The 17,369-nt window shown below is 45.6% G+C and overlaps 7 protein-coding genes across 7 annotated transcripts; 5 read left to right on the forward strand and 2 right to left on the reverse strand.

Annotated features, from left to right (window-relative positions):
- Positions 1–2,706: 2,706 nt before the first annotated feature.
- CCR75_004031 (uncharacterized protein) lies at positions 2,707–3,642 on the forward strand (the record flags this gene model as incomplete). Its single annotated transcript, XM_067962121.1, has 1 exon — positions 2,707–3,642. One exon carries the CDS (start codon positions 2,707–2,709, stop codon positions 3,640–3,642), a length of 936 nt encoding a protein of 311 aa, XP_067819443.1.
- A 1,078-nt stretch (positions 3,643–4,720) lies between these two features.
- CCR75_004030 (uncharacterized protein) lies at positions 4,721–5,023 on the reverse strand (the record flags this gene model as incomplete). The annotated part of the gene is made up of 1 exon (XM_067962120.1): positions 4,721–5,023. One exon carries the CDS (start codon positions 5,021–5,023, stop codon positions 4,721–4,723), a length of 303 nt encoding a protein of 100 aa, XP_067819442.1.
- Positions 5,024–5,484: 461 nt separating this feature from the next.
- CCR75_004029 (uncharacterized protein) lies at positions 5,485–6,870 on the forward strand (the record flags this gene model as incomplete). Its single annotated transcript, XM_067962119.1, has 1 exon — positions 5,485–6,870. The coding sequence occupies one exon, from the start codon at positions 5,485–5,487 to the stop codon at positions 6,868–6,870; it is 1,386 nt and encodes a 461-aa protein (XP_067819392.1).
- An 18-nt stretch (positions 6,871–6,888) lies between these two features.
- Positions 6,889–7,398, forward strand: CCR75_004028 (uncharacterized protein; the record flags this gene model as incomplete). Its single annotated transcript, XM_067962118.1, has 1 exon — positions 6,889–7,398. One exon carries the CDS (start codon positions 6,889–6,891, stop codon positions 7,396–7,398), a length of 510 nt encoding a protein of 169 aa, XP_067819393.1.
- Positions 7,399–7,492: 94 nt separating this feature from the next.
- CCR75_004027 (uncharacterized protein) lies at positions 7,493–8,545 on the forward strand (the record flags this gene model as incomplete). The annotated part of the gene is made up of 1 exon (XM_067962117.1): positions 7,493–8,545. One exon carries the CDS (start codon positions 7,493–7,495, stop codon positions 8,543–8,545), a length of 1,053 nt encoding a protein of 350 aa, XP_067819397.1.
- A 739-nt stretch (positions 8,546–9,284) lies between these two features.
- CCR75_004026 (uncharacterized protein) lies at positions 9,285–9,527 on the forward strand (the record flags this gene model as incomplete). The annotated part of the gene is made up of 1 exon (XM_067962116.1): positions 9,285–9,527. One exon carries the CDS (start codon positions 9,285–9,287, stop codon positions 9,525–9,527), a length of 243 nt encoding a protein of 80 aa, XP_067819398.1.
- A 912-nt stretch (positions 9,528–10,439) lies between these two features.
- On the reverse strand, positions 10,440–11,519 carry CCR75_004025 (uncharacterized protein; the record flags this gene model as incomplete). Its single annotated transcript, XM_067962115.1, has 1 exon — positions 10,440–11,519. The coding sequence occupies one exon, from the start codon at positions 11,517–11,519 to the stop codon at positions 10,440–10,442; it is 1,080 nt and encodes a 359-aa protein (XP_067819395.1).
- Positions 11,520–17,369: the final 5,850 nt, after the last annotated feature.

Here is a 17,369-nt window from a genome sequence, read left to right on the forward strand (position 1 = left end):
TGTGAAGGGGCAGCGAACGAGTTATCTTGTTCGCTGGCGTGGTTATCCACCTTTGCATGACAGCTGGGAGCCTCGTTCCCAGCTGATTGCTGACGTAGAGGGCCTCGTCCGTCAGTATGACGAGACCTATCCGATGGCTCAGAAGGCCCATCGGAAAACACGCGCCCCTGGCGCCTGTAAATCGATTGCAAAACGTCAATCGCGTCACGCATCTCAATAGAGATGCGAGCCCTTCCCCAGGGCGAAGAAAGGGATTAGACATCCCCTTTTACCCTCTTCGAGTTGTCTACACAACACGGACAGGGATCACCCCACGTGAGGCATGGAAGCCCAGCCTCACGTGACAACCGATGCAATTTATACTTTGCACCGGTTGGAGTTCTTTTCTCAAATTTAACGCGATTTGCGTAAAGTTTTTGAAGCCAGGCTTCGCGTCCAATGTCTGTGACATTGCGAATGAACGTGCTCCAGGCTTGCATAAGCGATATTTTATCTCGCTTATTATTGCCACTAAACCATCGATGCTTAAAAGCATCGAGATAAAAATCTTCCTCAGCGCGAAAGTTCTTCGCGCTGGGATCAAGGCCATGTAGTTTTGTCGCAATAAATAAGGAATATTTCTTTTGAGGAGTAGTCTCTCCAGACAAGCTATTGATTAGCCGTTCTGGCAAAAGCCACAGCGTCTTCTCAGGGGCGAGATGAGACATTTTATTGTCTTCACTTCCCTGAGTGGATCCCACTGAAGCAGGGGTACCACAAGAACTTTCCTTACGATGGATTACGCCATCGCTATCACCTTGCACAGAAACAGGTCAGGTGACCGTACGGGAGACGGAACGGGCGATGCGGGATAATCCTCATCGTCGGAACCAGATAGACTTTTAACTCGTCCATCAGAATGAGCCCTCTAATTCGAAGGCTCATAGTCAGCCGCTGACGTCTATCAGGCGACTATTCTATTCTCCCTGAGCCGGCCATCTCGTCCGACTCGCATTCGTAGTCGACTTTCAAAGAGGTGTCGTATTCATGTGGTGAATCTCCACGGCCCGAAAAATGTTGTGTTGCGCGATTAGAAGATACTACGGCAGACGTTCCGTCTGCCGCAAGAGATAACAGTGCGTCACCCGCAGCTGCACAAACTGCAGCCGAAGGCGCAGCACTGTCAACACTCCGCATTAATTTGTTCTTCATGCGATGGAATTTAAAATGATGGTTGTGACCAACCAACATCATTTTTAAATTAAGTGGTCACATAGTGACCACTCCATAGTATTACAGTCAGAGTCATTGTCGTTTAAGGGGAGGGTAACGTAACGGGGTGTATCGTTTAATGAAATTAACTTTTAAAGGTTGTTAATTTATATATTATCTAAAAGGTAGATAATATTTGGAGAACATTACATTAAATAGTAATGTTCAGAATTCTTATCCATAGATAGGTATAGACCATTGTATCTATTTATTTCGCAGACTAATTAGCTGTAGAGGTAATCGAAGAGAGTTACAGATAAAGTAAAGATAAGAATTTAATTACATGTTTAGTATTAGATTATAAGTAAGTTAGCATTTACAAGATAGAAAGGAAGACACTTGATTTATTAATACAGTTTTCATTTTACCCTCTTTAAGCTAGTTACCTTAAAGAGAAGTCTTCCTCTGCACGTACTAGTGTACGTGACTTAACTTAATGCACCACTCGCAACAGAAGCAGTACAAGTCGTCGTGCCCCGTTACAAATACAGTTTTCATTTAACCCTCTTTAAGTTAGTTGTCTTAAAGAGAAGTCTTCCTCTGCACGTACTAGTGTACGTGAAGTGACGTAAGGCACCACTCGCAACTGAAGCAGTGCGAAGTGGACTTGTGCTGAAGCAGTACAAGTCGTAGTGCCCCGTTACAATTATGAATTGTAGTATTCCGGTTTGAGGAAAGGAAATTTATCTACTTCAGCAGCTTCGATTATACAACTCAATGCAGTATATGCAGGCTTTATTTTATCATATTGAAATAATCCTCAAGCGACGACGGGACAGCTTGAATGGAGGAAAATTACTCAGCAGAAACAGGAGCATGAGCTGGGTTTATCCCCAGCTCTAAATACATGTAACAAAGCCACGACATTAGTCCCTTTCGATCTGACGCTTACACGATGTTCCTTCTCACGATAATTTAAACGTCGGTATAACATAATAAACGTCTGTGGCTGCTGTGCAGTTTACCAAGTACAATTTTCGCTGCAGACTAAGTGACCGGAGTTGTGATGTGCTCAGCAATTGCATCCGAGCTGCAAATTATCACCTAATCGAAGTGAAATAAGATAATTTTGGGATTTGAAACCAATAGAGGTACTTCTGACGCCCTGATCTGTTAAGTAGACAAACCTGTAACTGTCATTTATAACTTTTCTAAACGAGTCTCACTATCCTCACCAGGCTGCTTTGTTGAAATAAATAAGCTCACGAAATCAAAATCAAATTGGCGGTCAAGCAAAAGCAATTAATGCAGAAGAAAACACTTCAGTACAGTAGTGTTGTACGGTATTGCAAGGCCGAGGTGATTTGCTTTTTTCGCGACAGCTCAACTCATGTCACTAAAATTGCTTTTTTTCGCAATCATTCTGCCAGGAGACGCTTCAACGAACTTCAGTTTTGAATTTACCGCGTTGCGCGAGCAATTATAATCTTAAGCCAGGCGTTCGTCGACATCACGATGAAGACTCCTACGATTGCAATGATGGCGGCAATGCTCCTCGTAGGAGCATCGGCGGACGTCATGACAAACACCTCTTTGACTTCTGAGAGCACTGCAGCCACGAACGCCTCGACTACTCCGGGGTGCTTCGAGGTGAGCGTCGAAAATGATGCTACTTACTGCATCCAGGGTCCTATATGTAGCGGCCCAGCCCTAAGACCAGCTGGCTCGCTCTGTCCTGTCAGAGGCGATGTGGCAACGGCAGACTGCTTTGGCAACTTGCCCAGTTACTCCGCTCAGGGTATCTGTGCGTTGCCTATGGACGCCCTGTGTCATATTGGTAAGACTGGAGCTTGGAGCTGTGTTATCCCTACTAGCGGAAATTTTAGCAACGAAAACACTTCGGCGGCCGACGGCATGATGAACGCTACCATGACATCAAACACTACAGCTACTATCACAAATACAACCGTGTCTACAGATACCACCAAGATCTTAGGCTGTACGGAAGTGAGCGTTGAGAACGACGCTACCTACTGCATCCAGGGTCCTGTTTGTAGCGGAACAGCCGCAAATCCAGCTGGCTCGCTCTGTCCTGTCAGAGGCGATGAGGCATCGTCAAACTGCTTCAGCTACTTGCTCAGCTACTCCGGTCAGGGTATCTGTGCGTTGCCTGTAGATACCACCTGCCAGGTTGCTAAGTCTGGCGCATGGGGCTGTGCAATCCCTTCGAGCATAAATGCCACCGACAGGAAAGGCAGCGTCGTCTTTAATGCCGTCACTTTGGCCACGGAGAGTGGAGCTGGTGGGGCTGAAAGTGCCAATGCGGTATTTATCATTGCCGCTGTGTCTGCGTGCGTTGCAGCTGTGGCAGGTTTCGCGTTGCACAAGTATCAAAGAGCGAGAGCCGAACGTGATTTTACAGAGACATTCGTTGATGTCGTAACTCCGTGAGCAGCACCCGTTCTTTATAATTTTAGTTAATTGAGTATCATATGCATAATTCATTTGTAGAAATGAGTAAATTTTTGTAACTCCATTGAAGACCTTAAAGTTAGACAAGTATGCGCGGATTTTCGACATCTTCTTGGTGTTTTAATTTGCTTCTTCTTAATCAATTTTATTCGGTCATCGCAGGCCGCGGCCGCAAAGCGACTGAAAGCCATTGTAAATCACATGGTTGTTGTTGCTATGAAGCTTTCTGAATCGACAAAAAAAAAAAAATACTCGTCACTAGAGCACAAATTTGGCTTGTGCTTTAAATCGGAATGGTTGATTATTATTTCCAATGAATTCCAAGTATGCGCCTTCTTTTAGCAAGAGAAATTAAAAATCTTTACCGTCTACAATCGATATAAACAGGTGTTGTTCTGGAGATAGCGGCATGTCATCATTAGACTTCATATTCATTATGCCTAACTGCAGAGTTCTCTTCTATTGTTTTAAAACCTAACGAGCCCAACCTTGTCTGGTAATATATCTTATGAAAGTCAAGACATGCATTTTTCAACGGCCTACTCGACGAGCAAATATACACAAAGCAGTCAGGATTATTATCGGCTTCGAGGAACTGTTTGATCTAGGCAAGCTGCAGCGTAGCCATATAGACTTAAGCAGGGCTCTTGTCAGTCGGATAATCAGGCGTGGATACATCGACTTTGTGCAAGTGCTCAGCGCTCGAAATATGCGCACTAGTGCTTGGTGACGTCGCACTATTTGAGCTATTGCCATTGCAAAATATAAATTAACGTCTTCAGCTTTATTGAGCGTTGGTTTGCTCGATTAATAAAATTGTAAGAATCATCACAACAAACTTCGCGGAAGCCCCACTATTGGACGACTAAGTAAGTCGGCAGATCCTATATGAGCTCGTTTGCTCTCTGGCAGTTGAATCCTTCAGCTCATGTATGAGATTTAGGCACCACAGTAGACAATACAGCAGATTAGGCTGCCCACGTATACGAAAAGCATGAATTAAGTTACTTCAGCAAATTGTTATTCTGTTTTGTTAAAAGAACATCCTCGAATTGTTTTAGATGACAACCGTCCATTCGCGGATCGAGTAAGACGTGACGAGGTGATTTTGCACATAAGGATCGGTCTTGGCAAATTCCTCGATTATTTTTTTGTCGGTCACATTAAAGATGAAGACACCTGCATCTAGCGGGTTCACAAGTGCCCCGCCCATGATAACATGACCATCCTTCTTAGCTATTACCGCGCGCTCCAGGTGCTCAGCGCGGAATGGACCGCGACGGTCTAAAATGTCGCTTACATACTCATAACGCAATATGTAGTACTTGCTGTCGGTAGCTGTAGAAAGAGCGCGCGACATTGGAGAGAGAGAGCGCCGGACAACTTGGCGAATGCTGCGCGCTAGCATTTACGAAGACACTTTAAGATGGTGTGGACCACCTCATATTAATATGTTGGCGGTCTCGATTATCAATTTATTACGACGTGCTCCGAGTATCCAGAGCGTCTAACAAGTCGCATTCCTTTAGGAGACGGCTAATAGATGGCTTTAAAAGTACACTGGGAGGTTCTACATCTTATCTTTTCTGATGATGCGCTCCGTAATGGCTGGAATTTTGAAAGGAAGCGTTACGGCATTGTTTCCGCAGACAATTCTTGCATTTGAAGTGGTTTTCTATGTGTCACAGGAAAGGAAAACATCAGTTTTAATAGCAACTCAATAACGAGCCTTTAGGCGTAACAAAACATCTCAAACATTTATCGAAAAATTGAAATTGCAATATTTTGCTATTCGATAATGCTTACAATCATTTCGATACAATGCCGCGAAGCGTCAAGATGTCACCTGAGGCACCAGGAGTGATGGTCATTGCTGCTGACGGGCGTGAATTAACGCTGCGGCGCGGTCTGACATTTAATGACCGTCCCAGTGCCACTGCTTTCTTCCAGGATTTTGCCAAGGCACAGGGAAAGCGCCTGCTCATCAACAAGAAAAAGTCGGGTGGTGCCCAGTACGAGTACGTCTGCGCGAGCCGAACCCCGCCGTGCCACTTCTTTATCAAGTTGCTGAAAAGCCGCAGTGCAAAGAGCTCACACTTTTTCGTCAGCTCTTTTCTCGCACAGCACGCACCAGACTGTTCCGGAGCTTCCAAGCTCACGGTGCGCCAAGCGACTGCCGTGCTCTTGGCCGACGCGACTGGAATTCCTAATTCTGTGGCGATCTCTACTGCCCTAAGTGTAAAAGAGCTTCAAAAACGTTTGAAACAGCATAGCGGGGAAGTAATTTCGACCAGAAAAGCCTATCGCGTGCGAGATCGGGTGTTACGGCTGGCAGCGGGACATTGTGTGAAAGGATTGCAGAAACTTGAAAGCTTGCTGCAAGGATTTCAAAGAAAGAACCACGATGCTCACGTGGCATTTGAATCGGATGGAAAGTCGGGTACCTTTCGAAGAGCATTCTTGGCGCACCCATTTGTGGCACGTTATCAGCGAATGAAGGGTCTCCAGGCTGTGTTTGGATTGGACACGGCGCCTCTAGTGAGTATGCATTACCGAGGCCAACTGTTTGTGCTATCCGCAAAAGATGGAAATAATGAAATTATTGTATTATGTGTCGCCGTGGCCTTGCAACCAGATGTCGATAATTGGAAATGGTTTTTGAAAAATTGCCAGCAGGCCCACGTGGATTTTTCAACATTTATTGTCATTGCAAATCGAACGGACGAATTTCTTGCGGCAACTGACAGAATGAATGTATTGTCGCGACAGTGTACACGACACATCAATTTAAAGCTTCAGGAAATGGTAAAAAATGGGGCAACGGTACAGGTCGAAGACTTGGTGTGCCGGGCACAGGCTGCCGAAAGTGAAGCGGAATTTAGCTCATATCTAAGTATGATTGGATTGACTTGTCCAGGAGCAGAGGAATACTTGCGAGGGCTAGACCCGCGGACGTGGGCGTTATACTGTGTCGCACAGCAACTCAAGCTATATGGCTGGACCTCGACGCTATTTGCACCGGACGAAACGTTGCTGAGTCTTGCCCCGTACGAATTGATGCAACACTACATGAAAAAGTTCATGAACGTGACGTATAACCAAGCCCAGCATGCAACGAAATGGGTCAAGGAAGGCAAATGCTTTACCGAGTATTGTGACAAACTACTTGCTGAGCAACGTGAAGCTGCAAAGTTTCAAGTTATTTAACCGTCCAATGACGGCGCAATGTTCGTGACAGAGTGTCGGTCCTTCCCAGCTCGACGCTACCGAGTCGATCTGAATGAACGCGTGTGCTCGTGTGCGTATCTCTTTCAAATGGGATTGCCCTGTCGCCACGTTCTTGCTGGGTTAATTTATTCCAAGCGATTGAAAGAGGAAGCAACATTTGTGGACGCATGCTTTAGTATCAAGACTTTTGCAGAACAATACGATTGGCAAGATCTCAATAAGATGGAGCTGTTGCTAAACTCGGACCTTAATGAAAATGAAGCAATTAGAGCTCCTGTCGTGGTACGGAAACGTGGTCGACCGAAATCGAACGAAGCAAATTCGATCTTCGCGAAGGACGCTACGAGCTTGTTGAATAGCGCGAGTCTTTGTCTGAAACGCCGCTTTGTCACCTGTGATCAGACAGAAATTTGCAAGACAGGAAGCTGCAATCAAACGGGTTCATATGGCTCGGTTCCATTAGCTAACGAAGATCACCGATATGGTCATCTGAATATTAATTGTTGATGTACTTGTAGTAATAATTGAAACATGCAGGTAATTTGGAACTGTACGAAATGATGCTTCCCTCCGTATTAAGATTAAAAGCAGCTTGCCGCGGATGTCGACGCTGTCTGTGGCCCCCTACTTGGCAGCAGTCACTGCACTAGGCAAGGTAAAGCTTCAGCTGCACGTATCTGTTGTCTCTGCGCTAAGAAAATGTGTACCAAGCTGGAGCGACGTGGAGCCCGACTCGGTCGATGTGGAGCATTTAGGCGGGGCCATGACCAATCTCATTTTCGCGGTGCACAAACCCGAGGGGCAGCACTGCGACGTACTCGTGCGTGTATACGGTGAGGGCACCGAGTCATTCTTTTCGCGAGAAGAAGAGACGCGGCTGTTTCAGCTCTTGAGTGACAAGCACATTGGGGTGGAGCTGCTCGGTCAATTTTCGAATGGAAGAGTGGAGAAGCTCATTCAGGGCACGACGTATACGAGCAAGCGCATGCGGCTGCCCCATGAGTCGCGATGTATTGCCAAGCAGCTGCGCATCTTTCATGAACTGGATATCGATATTGACCGTCGACCTACGTACATTACTGGTATACGGAAGCTATTGCACGTCGCACGAGTCAAGTGTACAAGCGACGCATTCAAAGGAGTCGTGGACTTTGATCAGCTGGCCGAGGATGTCGATGGGCTTGAAAGGATTATAGCAAAAGTGCCGTCTCCTCTCGTGTTGAGCCATAATGACTTGCAGTATGGCAACATTATGAAGAACGACACAGGGGATGCTGTGCTCATTGATTTTGAGTATACAAGCTATAACCCTCGAGGTTACGATTTGGGTAACCACTTTTGTGAGTGGGCGTACGATTACCACAAGACCGTCAATCCTCATTTGGGTGACTTTACCAAGTACCCGACTCACGAGCAACAACGCGAATTCTGTCGCGCATACCTCGCCGGCAAAGATGGAGACGAAAAGGAAGTGAGTGAAAGCGAGGTGGAGACTTTATGTCATGAAGCCAACACGTACTCGTTGGCGTCGCATCTCTATTGGACCATATGGGGGTTTATTCAGGCGTCGCAGTCGACAATCGATTTTGACTACCTCGGATACGCTCAGGGTCGTTATGCGGCCTTAAAATCGAAAGTTACGCTACAGAATTAAGTACCCGTACAGCAATATTATAGTGAACTCATTTAACGAAAGAATCTCACAAAATGCTACATTCATTGCAGTTTTTATTTAAGTAAATACTATGCCTCAGAAATTTTTTTGACAATTTATTACGGCAACATCGCAGTAAGAGCTTAGCCAAAGGCTTTTCTGATGCAAGAAGAAACAGCACACTTTGTAATAATCGCGAGTTTTAACGTTTGCTACCTGGTCCACTGCCCGCTCGAACCCATTTTCTGACTTTAATTGCTCTCAAACAAGTCAATTTTTGGCTCACCGTCTGCTATTTATTCGTCTTTCAAATAAATCATACGACCTTGCGAATCTAGCATCATTATATCCGCTTAATTAGATATGGAAAAGACACGAGCACACGAACAAATTCAGAAAGATCTTACGGAGACAATTCGTTGACATGAGCATCCCAATGGAAGTGGGATGCTTTGTTGAGCTCTTGATACAGGTCGACCGAGGGCCTTCTGTGTGCGTCCAGTTGACGTTGCGAGCAAAATGGTGGCAGACGCGACGTCAAAAAAGGCGTTTCTAGTCGTCTGAATGGTAATTGCTAATCAAACAAGCCTTAGCGGATACGACAAACAAGAAAATGAGAAGTAGACTCAAAAAAGATATGTCTGCAGTCGCTGCTGTAAACGTATATCTAATAGCAACTTCAGACGAATGTAAGCTTGTCATCTCAAGCGCAAGCCACAGAACCTACATTTAGAAATGAATGAATATGGACAATGGCATGCACCAATTCAAGTCGACCCTTGCAGCGGTCAAGAAGGCCAAGTTTCGGCTCAAAAATATTCAAAAGCGACACTTTCACGGACGGACTCTAACCGTGCTTGATTGGCGAGACGAACTGGACGACGAAGTTGGAGAGAACGACGTTGCACCGCGAAAATTTACCGAGACATTCGCTCTACTTGACAATTTTTCGCCCATTCCATCCTTATTCACCTCATTCTAGCGTCAGATCCTCCAATTATACCCCCACCTATCGTTGGGTGGGAAGATGGCTACGAGGAGCCACATCCGAGCAAGAGGAAGAGCTAGAAATAATGGAACATCACATCGTACTCACGATCGATCTGGTCTTGTAGCCAGTTGCAAACGCTTTGCGCGTCAGGCTCACGAGAATCGCTTCCGGTGGATCTGCAAGGACTTGACTTTCATAACTTGGCAGATATTGCAGCGCAGGACGTTCAGGTCATTGAATACAGAACAAAGAATGAAAATAAAGATTAAGTTAAAGCCTGTCGACTGGCTTAAGAAGCAAGTGAAAGAGGATTCTAAGAAATTTGAGGCGACACGTGCAACGTGCAAGCAGTGCTGCGACAAGCAATGCTGTGGCACATGATTGGGATCCAAGATTGACCGATTTGAGTGTTGTAGCGCAGCAAGGTCGCTGGGCAATGCTAAAGATGACTGGCGAAGCCGTTAGCATCGTGTTTCCATTCGCTAAATGATGCGCTTCCTGTTTTCGACCATTATTTTGTAAACAAGCGGTGGATGGAAAGAGGTGACAAGAAGAGCAAGGCTGATAGAATCTTTCGCAGAATGTTGCGCCGTAGTAGAGCGTTACAACGAATCCGAGTGGCACTCTAGATCCCAATGGTGTTAAGAGGGCACGTTCGTACTTGATCATATGACTCGCGGGCACGAAGTGGCTGCAGTAGATTACTTAGTGGCCGGCTCCGCTAAAAACGATGTGCTTAGAGCCATCGATTGAATTTCTTAAATGCCTTTGTTCGCTCGTCTTTAGCGAATATTGGTCAAGTATCTTAGTTGTAGTCTCAATTAAAAAAAAATCTTATAAATTGCATCCTTTTTCACGCAACGCAACAGATAGCCTAATTACTACCGTAAGGAACGAGTCATCCTAAAAAAGGGTTACACGCGACTTGAACGTATCGTACCGACATTTGCCGTACCCCACAAAGTCAAAGTCAATCGTAGATTGGGTCGCCTGGATGTAACCCCAAATGGACCAGAATAAATGCGACGCCAATGCGTACGTGTTGGCTTCAAGACACAAAGTCTCCACCTCGTTCTCGCTAACGTCCTTTTCGTCTCCGTCCGTTCCGGCGAGGTATGCGCGACAAAATTCGCGTTGTTGCTCGTGAGTCGGGTACTTGGTAAAGTCACCCAAATGAGGATTGACGGTCTTGTGGTAATCGTACGCCCACTCACAAAAGTGGTTACCCAAATCGTAACCTCGAGGGTTATAGCTTGTATACTCAAAATCAATGAGCACAGCATCCCCTGTGTCGTTCTTCATAATGTTGCCATACTGCAAGTCATTATGGCTCAACACGAGAGGAGACGGCACTTTTGCTATAATCCTCTCAAGACCATCGACATCCTCAGCCAGCTGATCAAAGTCCACGACGTCTTTGAATGCGTCGCTTGTACACTTGACTCGTGCGACGTGCAATAGCTTCCGTATACCAGTAATGTACGTAGGTCGACGGTCAATGTCGATATCCAGTTCATGAAAGATGCGCAGCTGCTTGGCAATACATCGCGACTCATGGGGCAGCCGCATGCGCTTGCTCGTATATGTCGTGCCCTGAATGAGCTTCTCCACTCTTCCATTCGCAAATTGACCGAGCAGCTCCACCCCAATGTGCTTGTCACTCAAGAGCTGAAACAGCCGTGTCTCTTCTTCTCGCGAAAAGAATGACTCGGTGCCCTCACCGTATACACGCACGAGCACGTCGCAGTGCTGCCCCTCGGGTTTGTGCACCGCGAAAATGAGATTGGTCATGGCCCCGCCTAAATGCTCCACATCGACCGAGTTGGGCTCCACGTTGCTCCAGCTCGGTAGGCATCTCGTCAGTGTGGCAACGATCGATTCATGGAGTTTGAGCTTGGCCTTGTCCACAAAGGCCACGGCCACTAGATACGGCGTAACGACGACGGTGGCGTCGGTCGAATTCTTATTATTGTCGAACGCCATGGCGTGAGTGTGGATGGGTGAGTGGTAGAATGTCGTTGATAATAGACTTTCGTGTTGTAAAAGGCACATGTGTCTTTGAAAATTTCGATTAAAATTCTTGCGTGTTGAGCTGTACCCCAATCATATAACGCCAGGAAAAACGAGTCTCGATACTGAGTTGAAGATCCGGTTTCCTACAAATGGCAAGTTAGTTTTCATAAATCCTTCATAAGATCATTTGTGATTGTTGCGGACCTTTTCGCGCAATTGCGTGTTCAGAAATTTTATGTCCGATGCCTCGACAACTAGGTGAGAATAAAAGGGGAGGGACAGCACTGTACCATCGGCCTGGTTCGAAAATCGATTTTAGCAATTTAAGCATACTGTAGTTATTTCTTATACCCTTTCTAAGATATATTTCTAAAAATAAAACGCTTGTGAGATTCGTATATAAATATAAATTTGGCATTAGACGTCCGCAATGTTAAATAATTAGAGTATTTAAATTGACAAACCCATACAAAATTAAGTCATACCAAATGTTACTAACTGTAACGGAGCACCCTTTGCTAGTACTGAATACAGTATCAGCCAGCCTACATGGATGTACTTCTTGTACACGACGTGCAGAGGATGGTTCCAAGTAGCTAAGAGGTCTTAGCTACTAAAGGTCAATTTTAAGGCTTCAGATCGATAGAACGTTAAACTGTATTAATATGTTATGTTTCTTCCACAACGATCTTCTATTTACTGACACTAACATATTACTAACTAACTATGCAATGCGCCTCCTTGCGCAACGCTTAATTGTAACGGGGTGCATCGTTTCATAAAATTAACACTTAAAGGTTGTTAATTAATATATTATCTAAAAGGTGGATAGGATTTGGAGGATATTACTCTAAATAGTTACGTTCAAAAATCTTATCCATAAATAGGTATAGTCTCTCCTCTTTGACGAATTTAAAAATGTCAATCGTTCTTAAAAGGGGGGGTGGTGTAACAAATTAAAGTTGCCCTAATGTTACTCAGTCCCCGTTAAGTACACTTGGTGTACTTAAGAGGGTGGTCAATTGTTGAATAATAGTAATACGCGAGGTATCTAGACAGATATGCTCGCAATACATATTAAGTGTTATCTGTAGAGATGACATTTTAATTGGTGAAAATAGGATTTATATCTAATACGATTAAATATAAATCAGTCTGAAAATTACTTCCTACTTGGTAAGTGCGCACGAGGAGCCGGATTACCGCTCCCGTGACGACACTTAACCAGAGTACTTAGTGTGTTGGGTGAGGTCGCTAACGCGCCCGCCACAACTACCTCACTGCACGCAAGAGAAGCAGGTTGTACCGTTTCCTTGCTGTGCTAGGGTGTGTCTAAGTAGAGCGTGGCCGCATTACGACGTGCCCTCCTACAATCATGAACAGCATAAGACGCGTAGGACTCGCAGGATTGCGCTTTTTCTGGGTACGTAGAATATGACGCGTTTACTTTAGGAAGGTGCTTCTCGGTCGTGGTCACGCGGGGCACGCAATTCGTACAAATTGAGATGCGATGCCGGCACGGTGCAGCTCAGTGCGATGTCGCCGACACTCAATTGATGACGAAAATCGTCAAGGGGCGCATTTGTTCACTTAATTTTAGTCAAGAAATCCATGGCTTCAATCGAGACTGCTTTTCTTGAGACGGAGGATTGAATTAGCTTAAGCTTATTGCTCGCGAATATAGCCTTCAGCTTAAACCTTGACGATGAGCGATGGAGTTGGGTCCGAGTTCACATCAAACGGGCGTATTATATTTAATCGTATTCGATATTAATCTATTTTAACCAACCCAGTGCATGACAAGAAACTCCGTGCCATCAAATATGCACTGGATACATTTAGGGCCAATCTTGTGGGGAGAAAGAGCATTCATCTTTTTCGTAGATTAAATTTTCCTTGTGGAATATAAATTGGGACGAGTCATGTCGTCGCAGATACCCTTTCGCGCTTGTCCGATTTCTAACCGGTTGCGCAAAGCAACACCTGATCATAAGGCAACTGTTGCAACAATAAGTGTTCCGTTGTCAACACTACTTGACGACGTTAAAAGAGCCTATCAAGAAGATAAGGCTCTTAAAGGGTCAATGATTTAGCTTAGGAATCCATCACAACAATACTTAAATGGATAATCGATACACAACACGTAATGGTTTACTATATATATCAGCCATTCCTTGCGACACACCTCGTGTCATCATCTTCAATCATAATGATTTGCGCTTACGCATCATGTATGAGTGCCACGAGACACCAACGAGTGGGCATCGTGGACGTGAAAATGCCTATTTCACGATTAGTCGAGACATCTACTGGCCACGCCTATGAGTTGGTCCGGAAGTACATACGTAGTTGCGAAGTTCATGCAGCCGCGGGCGACGCATTATTGTCTCTTGCGGCAGACGAAACGTCTGCCGTAGTGTCATCTTCTCCCGCAACTCTAAATGATGCGGGTGCACGTGGTGAGACAATACGTGAATGAGACCTCTCTTTGGAGGACGTGAATGAGACCCCTCTTTGGAGGTCGACTACGAATGCGAATCGGACGGAATGGCCGACGCGGAGAACAGAACAGTCGCCTGATCATCATCAGGCGGCTGACTATGAGCCTTCGAATGAGGGGTCTCTTTCGGGTAGATGTGCTGGTAGCATTCGCTAAAGAATCTTCGGTTTCGACGATAAAGATGATTCCTCATCGTCAGCTCGTCTCCCGTGTCGTCACCAACACATATTTATGTGCGTGGTGATGACGATGGCGTAAGCTATCGTAATAAAAGTTCTTGTGGTACCCCTGCTTCAGTAGGTACCATTCCGGAAATGTAGACACTAAAATGTCTCGTCTAGCTTCTGAGAAGAAGCCGTGACTTTTGCTCAAACAGCTAGTCAATAGCTTGTCTGGAGAGACTACTCCTCACAATAAATATCCTTAATTATTTGCGACAAAGCTGCTTGGCCTTGATCCCAGCGCAAAGAACTTTTGCGCTGAGAAAGATTTTTATCTCGATGTTTTTTTCAAGCATCGATGGTATAGTGGCAACAATAAGCGAGATAAAATCTCGCTTATGCAAGTTTTGAGCGCGTTCATTTGCAATGTCAAAGACATTGAACGCAAAGCCTGGCTACAAAGACTAAAAGCGATTCGCGTTAAATTTAAGAAACGAACTCCATCCGGTGCAAGGTATAAATTGCATCGGTTGTCACGTGAGGCTGGGCTTTCATGCCTCATGTGCGGTGGCCCCTGCACGAGATAAGGGGGATGTCTATTCTCTTTCTTCGACCTGGGGGAGAACTCGCATCTCTATCGAGATGCGCGATGCGATTGACGTTTTGCAACCGATTTTCAGGCGCCAGGAGCATGTTTGTTAATGGACCCATCGGATTGGTCTCGTCATACTGACGGACGAGGCCCTCAACGTCAACAACCAGCTGGGAACAAGGCTTTTAGCTGTCATGTGAAGGTAGATTTTCGCGCTAGCGAACAAGGTAACTCGTTCGCTGCCCCTTCACATCCCGGTAATTTTGAGTACGTTTTTCAAGGAAACGTTGACCACCGTGGAAATCCACCAATGGTTTTGGCGGAGGAGGAAAAATTAGATCCGACCCATGTGTCGGATCTAAAGTCGAAGATCGACAAACTCGATCGCTTCCTCCATAATTTGGAGGAGGGACTTGGTCACGAGTGCGGTAAGCGTCGCTCGTTAGAGCCGACGGTGCAGACTCACCATATCGAACGGTTGGAAGTCCGTTCGAAGAGTGCGTACTCCATGTTAGAGTCAAACAGAAATATTCACGCTCTTCGTGATGAGCTGTCTTCCGCTTGTCGCGGTATCGAGGATCTTCGGACCCGGCATGAGAATCTCCAGATTCAACATGAAAATCTGGTTCGTGACCACAAGAATCTTTTAGGGATTCTTGAAAAGGATGGTCAGATCCGTCCTCGTTAGAGACCGCGCACTGATGGTTTGGGCGGAGCCGACCAATGTAAGACGTAGGACGCGTTCGCATCCTACGTGGCAATTCTATTGTGTACGCATTGCCTCTGCGATGCAGTACACGGAAAGGCCCAATGAGCTTGGGTAGTAGTTTACTGCTACACACATTAGTGACTTATCGCTTTAAATAAGTTAACCGTACAGAGTAACACTAGATCATTAATATTAAATGAATGAACATTTGCTCTTCCATGTTTGTCTGCATTCCGTTTCTGTCGGTCCACTGCATTAGCAATGGAATCCTGTACGAAACGGACTACTGACTTTTGAGCCAGCAAAAAAATTTCTGCTGACTCATTTATTTTGTCTTTTTCAGTGCGTTTTGTCCTCACCGCCATGAGATTTTTCTCATCTCTGATATCGATTGTTTCGACATCGGCATCATTCGCGTTATTGGTAACTTCGACGCGTAATGAGCATGAGCCAGAAATGGCTTGCTCATGCGAGTCCACTCCCCCTTAAACTAGAAGACCCCTCAAATTGGGTGGGTTGCGTGGATGGTATTAGCCATTCACAAAGAATGCGTTGAAGACGCAAGCACCGAATTATTGATGGCAAATTCGACCATCGGTAAGAACTCGCTCCAATTCGGATAGATTGGACGTAACCACGAAGAATCTCTTCGAGGACGCGATTTACGCGTTCCGTCTAACATCTGTCTCTAGATGATCAAAAGTTGACATAGTCAGCCATGTTCCGAGAGATCTTCGGGACACGAATTGCCAAAAACTCCGCCGTAAACCGTGGATCTCTATTCGAGACCAGTTAACGGAGTAAAACGTGGAGTTTGAATACCGTGTCGATAAAGACGCGGGCATAGCCCGTAGCCGTGATTGACTCTGTACTGCAGAATGAATCTGTCTACAAAAACAGGATTCCATTGTTATTTGTGATCGTATTCAGGATATTCGAAGACGAAGTCCATTGATACAGACTGCCAACACTCTGCCGGAAGTGGTAGAGGTTGAAGAGGTGCACGGATTGAAAGGCTAGGCTTCATCCGTTGACATACATCGCAAGCACGAACGTACTTGCGCACGAACTGATACTGGCGGGGCCAGTAAAAGTCCCGGCTTACAGTATAGTAAGTCTTTTCACGCCCATGATGCCCACTTGTTGGAGCATCGTGACACTTCTCTATGCATGCGCAAGCGCAAATCATTATGAGTTGGGACGACGACACGTGGGGTGTCGCCGGTAACGGCTGTGTAATACAATAAGCCGTTGTGTGTGTGTATTGATCGGATGACGATCGACATGAAGCCGGTAAATCTGTAAGAGATTTATCGGATGGATTCATCAGATGATCCATTAGACGCAGAAGGTCCTTACATTCTGCGTAAACTTTCTTTATGCTATCAACTAAGGTTGATGACGGAACACTCGTAGTGAGTGTTGCAATAGTAAGATCACTTTCACTGTTGGGGTGCACAGCTGACTCGAAATAGGGTCGGCGTGTTTACGCATCAGCGACGACATTAAGTCGTCCTAGTTTATATTCGACGGAGAAGTTATACTCCGCGAAGAAGGATAGCCACCTCGCTATTCTTTGCGAGAGGTGTGGGCTGTTCACGGCCGTGCGTAATGACGCATGGTCCGTATATACGATGAACGGTCTGTCTCCTAGGAGATAGACCCTAAATTTAGCCAATGCATATTTCATGGCAAGGAGTTCCTTGTCATGCACTGGGTAATTGCGTTCAGCTGGTTGCAGCTGACGCGATTGGTAACAGACGACGCGCTCCGCGCCATCTGTATCGTATTGCATTAACGCACAGCCGATTGCGAAATCGCTGGCGTCACAGACCACATGGAATGGTCTGTCTTGATC

The sequence above is a fragment of the Bremia lactucae genome, linkage group LG16, assembly GCF_004359215.1.
Source record: "Bremia lactucae strain SF5 linkage group LG16, whole genome shotgun sequence".
Taxonomy (NCBI): domain Eukaryota; phylum Oomycota; class Peronosporomycetes; order Peronosporales; family Peronosporaceae; genus Bremia; species Bremia lactucae.